Source organism: Mercenaria mercenaria, chromosome 13, assembly GCF_021730395.1.
Source record: "Mercenaria mercenaria strain notata chromosome 13, MADL_Memer_1, whole genome shotgun sequence".
NCBI classification, from domain to species: domain Eukaryota; kingdom Metazoa; phylum Mollusca; class Bivalvia; order Venerida; family Veneridae; genus Mercenaria; species Mercenaria mercenaria.
In genome coordinates this window covers 9,892,698-9,900,486 of record NC_069373.1, presented here as the reverse complement: position 1 = coordinate 9,900,486, position 7,789 = coordinate 9,892,698, and the positions used below count along the sequence as shown (strand labels likewise).

Here is a 7,789-nt window from a genome sequence, read left to right as displayed (position 1 = left end):
CTTGAGTACCAGTATTAAGAAAGAGCTATGAAGTGTATCACAAGTGTGACCTTGTTTTTTGTGTGTTTGTGAGTATACGGATAATTACGTGAATTGAGAGTGCATCATAGTTTGCGCTCTGTTCGTGCAAAATGCGGACGCGCAATTTTCCGGGGTTCTGTGGATTTTTTATATTTGCAACTTGCTCTACATTCGTAGTGCTTGGACAACTTTATGAAGTAAGTTAAATTTAATTTTCAATGGCTAAGAGTTTAATTTACATCCTTAATTTAACTGTATTACTATTGATCGTGGTTTGTCTTATCAGATTTTTGTACTGAGTCATTGGTTTTGTAAAACGCAAATGTAAGTTAAAGCGACTACTTCATATAAATTTGCCACTGAAAAGAAAAATATTTAAAGGCACATCGGCTTGTCTTTATTATTATTCTTATTTTATTTCTAAACAGTTTCATTTTCGCAAAATATCATTTGTTATCAGGCTTTATAGAGATCAAACCTTAGAATTTATCAGGAAGGTATTGTTAAAAGCAGTTTTCCTTAAAATTTGAAGGCCAATAAAAACAACGGTACATTTTTCGAGTTTCTGGCAATTTTAGCTTAATTACTGATAGTAACGTTTGCACATTTATTTTTCTATGATTGCAATGGTCTGGATCTAGGAATTTATTTTGAACAATATATTTTTATGCATTTCTATAGAAAATATTTTTACATGGTAAACGTTTTCATGTAACAAGATGGAATTCAATAATCTTCATCTTCTTGTTTTGACCTTTTAATGTTTCTATTTCTCGTCAAAACGTTTTAAGTATAGAGTTAAAGCCCATCAGCAAATGAAAAAATAGAGTATGCAACAATTTTGAAACGAACCTCGTGACCCTATTATTGCTTATTTTTAGTTAATTCGCCAAAGTTTGCATTAGGCGTAAAAAAAATTGTTTGTTTCCGGTATCCCGACCTACCCTAAATTTTTGTCACGACCCTAAATGTTTTTATGGCTTTGGAGAATATTTTAATCAACTTTTTAACAAAAAGTTGAAAAACTGCACTTTTTATGCTTTAAACATGGCCAGTGATGTTAGAAATCAACTTACTGATGCTCTTAAGGCATAACCCCATTATTTGCATTCATTTTTTGACACAGAAATAATTTCCAAAAAGTCTCCCTAAATAAAAAATAATAATAATAAAAAAAAATCCGACCTAACTGCCTTAATTTTTTGTGAGCATGTTACCGGAAACAATGATTTTTTAGACCTTATGAGCAAAATTTTTGAAAAGTATGTCTATGAGAAGGGAACTATCAGATGTGCCTTTAACATATACCTCATACCTCGTAATCTGTACGTTCTCATACATAAAGCCTGTTAAAACAAAACAGTTTTGTTCCTTATTAAGGAATAATGACTTCGGCTACGGCTGCGGCAAATACTATTGTTTCTGTTACTGACCAACCCATAAAACATAGCTGTAAAGTCTAAAACTGTATTAAGGAAATTCACTATTGACAAAACTATTTCTGAAGATAAAGCCTACTCCAGTTAAATGAATTGAAATGTTGATAATACCATATTTTCCGCATCTAGAGAGAAATTAATGAAAACCAAACCATATTAAATGTGAACTCGCGCTTTGTTAACTTTACAATTCATAATATATTCTTGTTATACTGCATATTTTGTATATTTCTTAAAAATAAAAAAACATGTTTCACAGATAATTTGAAAAAAAAATTGTAGAAAAGCATATCGTCGAACCTGTTTATAAAGACCAGCCTTGGGAAGGACATAAGTTGTCTATATTGACAGGTGGACTTTATTCTCAAGTCAAAATACATTGTCAATGTTAAAATAGGAAACAAAATATGCGGTCTTTATATCAAGGTGGTGTCTGTTTAAAGGTGGTGTTTAGTGCAGGTTTGACTGTATGTGTATCGATTACATGGAAAATCCCCGTAGCTCTCTCAGAGATATGCATTTTACATTTTACACTTGAAATCCGGATGCAATTTCCTCGCTACTTGTGTTAGATATTCGTCTCTCTTAACAAATGTTTTTGCAATTCACAGTAAACAATTCCAGTGCCAGAAATTACGCACGTAATAACCCGTTAGCTGATTTTTTTCCCTATCCATGTCTGGCTTAACTAGCTGCTTTTTCAGTAAGCATGGAATTTGTTTGTTATGCATGCTATTCTCTCTTCATACAGCCTGGTAGTTGAAACCTGATTAAATAATGAGCTCAGTTAACCTTTGGCTCATTAACGAACAGAAATTAGATACTCCTGTTTTCATACTTTTCTGACTGATTTTGTTAAAGTAGACTTGACTAAAAATAAAGATAAATGATAAGAAATGAAAAAAATATCTGACTTTTGTGATACTTAGATTATACATTTTCATGAAGATTGTAAATAGATTATTTGGATACGTTTGTTTTGAAAGTGTTAACTTTGTATTTAATCAAAACATCATGCTTAATAAACAATTTCAGCCTAACAGAAGTGGGACTTTTACTTAAGGCTTAAAATTAGTCCACATTGTACGTGCAGGTAGTTAATAGGTTAAACTTGACAAGTCAGTTTTAAAAACAAGAAATATTACTGATCATCGAAACACATTGCATCCTTACCCTGCTAAATTTCTATAATAAACTTGTCCATTTTTCAATTTGGACAGTACCATTAACTGTTATAAGGGGCGCTTCCCAAAAATTTACTTACTGAATGGCGAACAGTGCAGACCATGATCAGACTGCACGGATGTGCAGGCTGATCTTGGTCCGCCCTGGTCGCAAAGGCAGAATCACTTGCTGCCAGCACGCTAAGGGTTTATCATACAGTAGCTTACACTTCAAGTGATTACGCAACAAGCAGTTTACAGCTCTACACTCTCATCATGTGGATCATTATCGTAAAAAAAACAAGCAAAATATCATAATCATTATTGTCGTGGCTATTTAATCATCAGCATCATCATAATTAATTAGTAAAATAGCATTACCGTCATCGTTGCGGTGACGTCATCATCTACAACAATTTAAGGAGGTCATGCGAAATGAATGACAAAATAGATTCGAAAAATCCATGAATTTTTCCGATCCTATTCTATCACTTATTTCGCATGAACTCCGAAGAAATATTTCTTTCCTTATATTTACATTATTTTTCCTTTCCATTTGTAAACAAGGTTATATTATAGCAGTATCTACACATAAAACACATATGATAGCGATACAAACATTTGAGTTTATCAAGAAATGAGTATCCCACATATCATTTGTTACTTTTCTGGTTTTCAGATCATGAAAGTTATATATAAAACAATAAATATTGTACAACTGTACATACATGCCAATTTTTATCTCAATTTTGTACGAATTTGTCGCTTACATTAATATTAGTTAATATGCAAATGAGCTTATTTGCATATAGTGATTTTATTTCATAGTTAAATTCATTGACTTCAATTAAATACCATTTTTGCTCACTTATGTCATCAAAATGGCGAAGATATGATGCCATATTAGTGAAATTAGTAAAAACTGCACTCAGTGACCTTTGAACTAATTTCTTCACCTTAATTTGACCTTAGAATTGTGACTACCGACATCAATGAACTACTTATATCATATACTTCACATAAAACACATAAAACTTTCATCTTCACGAAATGCCTACGTAGGTGTTTTCCAGCCACATATATGAAAATAATTGGTAAACTAACAGTATTTCTAAATCTGAACACATTAAATTTGAGATTATATTACATCATTTTTAAGTAAGAAGTGAATTGCCCGAAATCACCCTAGGATAAAGAAGAAAAACGTTTGCTTCGTCTTGGCCATTGCAGGATCAAAGTAGCCACCATCTTGATTTTTGGTTGCGTGTTTATCCCGCTACCAAAGTTAAAGTGTATTTCTGACAATCATAGCATCTTTATTTTATTCCGAATCACATTCAAAGGATGCTCATGTGCTACACAAAATAGTCCCATTCATGAACAATACGGATGAATTATCAATGTAGTTCTTATATATAATAAATAAGTAGTTCTTATTCAACCTGTATCCACTCACACTGACCATTTAGATTATATAAGATCTATCAATGATAAGGTATTCCAGTCCATGGTTACATCACAAGCTGGGTCAGGCAGAGTTCATCTTAGATATGAGGCACATTAAATTTGTATTTATTTCTCATTCATGTATATTCATAGACTGGCATTTAAACAAAAAGTAAATCTACCAAAAACTCGCAACCATCAGACATTTCAAGACTTTGATTTTATAAAGTATCATCAACACCCTGATAACATTACTGAAATCATTTTATTACGTATACAGACGATAGATAATGTAGTGCGATATATTCCACAGTAACTAGTGATCATCACAAGAAATTCAGCTTAACCCAAGTAAATTTTGGCGGCGTTCGAAAACAATATTGGAATAATTTGGATCTAAGACGGATTGTTAGTGAATTCACGGTGTCCTTGCCAGCGAATTCAGTAAACGGATATTTATTTCTGAATAAATTGGCGCTAAGCCTTGTAAAATATAACTAGGCATTTCGTGAAACTGGTCGGGGACAAGTGTTCGCATTTTAGACCCTGCATGGTCTTTTTTCATTGCATAATGGGCAGGTCTAACTAAAAAGTCGTGTAGATTAGTCAAATTCTATGTATTGAAAACTGAAGTAAGTGCATTTTTATGAAACATTTTGTGGCGACCTTGTTTGAATTGTCCTCATTATTTTGCATAGTAATTGAACTTTAATCCATGACAAATAACTAATGTCATTATTGTAACATGTGTTTGTCGTCACCCACTTGACATGATCTTGAGGTACTCATCCTACACTGTTTGTACTGTTAGTGGTACAAAGTATTCCACTAAGTAGTTTCCACTATGCTTTATTTCAAGTCAATATGAATGGGGAAAAACTCTTGAGATACTAGGCCGGTAAAAGTTCAACAGTTAGTTTCAGTTTGCCACAGTTTGCGACCATATGCGTTTTGTTCACAAAAACATAATTTTATATTAACATAAATGTCGATGTTTTGAAACACTCACAATCGTTAAAAATTAACAAAATTTATTATTAATATAATGAATGTGTCTTAACATGTGTTATATATGTGTCTTAATTTCATTATTATTTTTTAATTTCTTTATGACAAGGGTTATCTTCTGGGTAGAAAAACTAGGTTTCTGTCCTCCTGATAGCTGACTCACGTTTCAAACCCGTATAAATCATACTTTTTGACTTTGGACATATCTAATGATTAAGAAATCATACATTTCACCATTTACATTTATTTTACGTACACAAAAAACACCATGTATGATAACGACACAGAAGTATTCAAAATATATAATTCTATGTCACTGTAAAGTGCAAAACACCCTCGAGTTCTAACTTTCTTGTTATATTAGACATAATTGGTAGGCCGTACAAATAATATGGCTTTGTATTTGAGACGGCTACTGTCTGTGATTACCATTGTTCTTCTTGTTACTATCAGACAAAATGATTTATATCTGAGTATATTATAATAGTATTTGATTATTTATTTATAAAATGTAAACATTATATCATATATGTTCTCATCTCTTTGACGCAAGATGTGCCTCCACAGCTGAGCGGTTATGATCTATTCGTAACCATGGAATGGGGGTTCCATCTGCCACTCTTTCACCCTGTCATTTCATGGTCATTTTAATATTTCTTGACAATGATCTGTGCAAGAAATGGAACTGGTCAGTCTGTGACCAAGACCTTGGAGGTAGGGACACCTATTATGTTATTGTTTCAAGATGATCACTCTTGTATTGTATTTTAAAAAATTCCCATGATATAAGCAGAGTATTGGTCATGACAGTAATGGGGATCTTTGAAATTTAGTTGACAACGTACAGTTTCAGTCTTGTGTGCAACCTTCTCTTATTAAAATGACCGGCTTTGACAGGAATATTCAGTTTCCAAGACTTAAAAATTTAAGTCAGTGTATCGGCTTTTTAAATTATTTTGTATAGAGAGCCTTCCATAGTTTGAGTGCAGTGTACACAAAGCTGTGGTTGCTGTATATCATGATGTGATTGTTAGGCACAATTAATTACAAATATGGGTAGGCATATAAGCAATTATTACCCAGCTAAACTCAATTCAGAGCTAGAATGTACGTATTATTTCAGTCTCCAAAAATCTACTCGCTTCACATAAGAACTGACATACAGTTCCGGTTTGCCACCACACTGATTACAAGCCGAGTGGCCAACCCAGCCAACTACTCACAGGAGACGGTCTTCGATGTCATCCTACCAGAAGAAGCCTTCATTTCAAACTTCACTCTGTATGTTGATTAATCATTTTGAAATTTTCGTATTTGTTTCGCTTTTTTGGTTAACTTTAATCCATTTGATGATACAACTGTTTGAATTGGCTAACATCATCCAGTCGTTTCATTACAACTGTTTCTATTGGCTAACATCATCTAGTCGTTTCATTACAACTGTTTCTATTGGCTAAACATCATCCAGTCGTTTCATTACAACCGTTTCTATTGGCTAACATCATCCAGTGAGTGTTTTTAAATATAACTTTGTAAACAAGACGTCGTGTAACGTAACAAAAAGGAAGCGTGGAGAATTTTTTCAGTTTCACCAAAGCAGAATTTAAATTAGAAACCTCGTGCTGGTAGACCCCTTTCCATTATACCGATTCATTTGATGAAAATGCACTGTACGGGTTTTTATGCAGCTTTTGGTTTTCATTATTGTGCTAGCAAATATAACGAACTTTGGTTTAGATTTTTAGAATGGTGAGAAATAGTGCACATCTAACCATCATACTGTAAACTGTTTCAGTGAGATAGATGGCGTTATTTATCCGGGGATTGTGAAGGACAAAGAAGAAGCAAGGAAGGAATATGAAAAAGCGAAGAAGAAAGGAAAGACCACAGGACTTGTCAGCCAAAAGTGAACTTCAAAGAGCTGCTTCATGTTATTTTTATACGAATATATGCATTCAATAACTGAACATTTGTCTCATAATTATTGAATGACATGACTTTGTAATGACGAAATTTTACTTAATATGTATGGAATACTTATAATTATACAGATTTTCCCCCTTAGTAATGTATAATAGCCTTCTTGTATTGACAATAGTGTTACTAGTAGCCCCATACAAACGACTCTTTATTTTGAATTACCCATGTCATTAAGCAAAAAATAAAAAATAAATAAATAAAAATAAAAAACAAGATTGGAATAAATACACTTTACGTGCAAATACGCAATAATTTCAACTGTATTTTATTGTGTGTTTACAATTATCTTAAAACTCGTCTTGCAAATTTCAGACCCAGGGACACAAGAACGTTTAAAATCAAAGTATCAGTTGCTGCCTTTAGTAAATCTTCATTCAACTTGACTTACCAGGAACTACTTAAGAGAGTTAAAGGAGCGTATGAACACAAAATTTATGTAAACCCAGGGTACCCTGTTAGGGATATACAGGTGCGTATTTTAGATAACATTTAAGTTAATTATCGGTCCAAAAACTAGTGTTGTAACTAGTGATGAGAATCACTACTGAAGCGGAATCGATCCGATCCGATTAATCAGAAAGATTCGGAATCGTCGGAAGATTAAGATAGACTAAATTAATAGAATTAAATTGTAATGTAGCAATATGGTAGTAACAGTAAACCTTTCTGAAGACTTTCATATCATTATATCTTTTGATAAAAAAAATTATGACACAGCTGCTGTAATGTGTA

General features: G+C 32.7%; 1 protein-coding gene across 1 annotated transcript in view; it reads left to right on the top strand.

The window, feature by feature from the left end:
- The window catches only part of LOC123529886 (inter-alpha-trypsin inhibitor heavy chain H3-like), a 31,592-nt gene continuing 23,803 nt past the window's right edge, over window positions 1-7,789 (top strand). Inside the window, exons 1-4 of the mRNA XM_045310457.2 lie at window positions 1-218; window positions 6,201-6,358; window positions 6,873-6,983; window positions 7,370-7,526. Coding sequence (XP_045166392.2) covers window positions 132-218; window positions 6,201-6,358; window positions 6,873-6,983; window positions 7,370-7,526 — 513 coding nt within the window. The 5' untranslated portion in view covers window positions 1-131. The remainder of the gene's footprint in view (window positions 219-6,200; window positions 6,359-6,872; window positions 6,984-7,369; window positions 7,527-7,789) is intronic.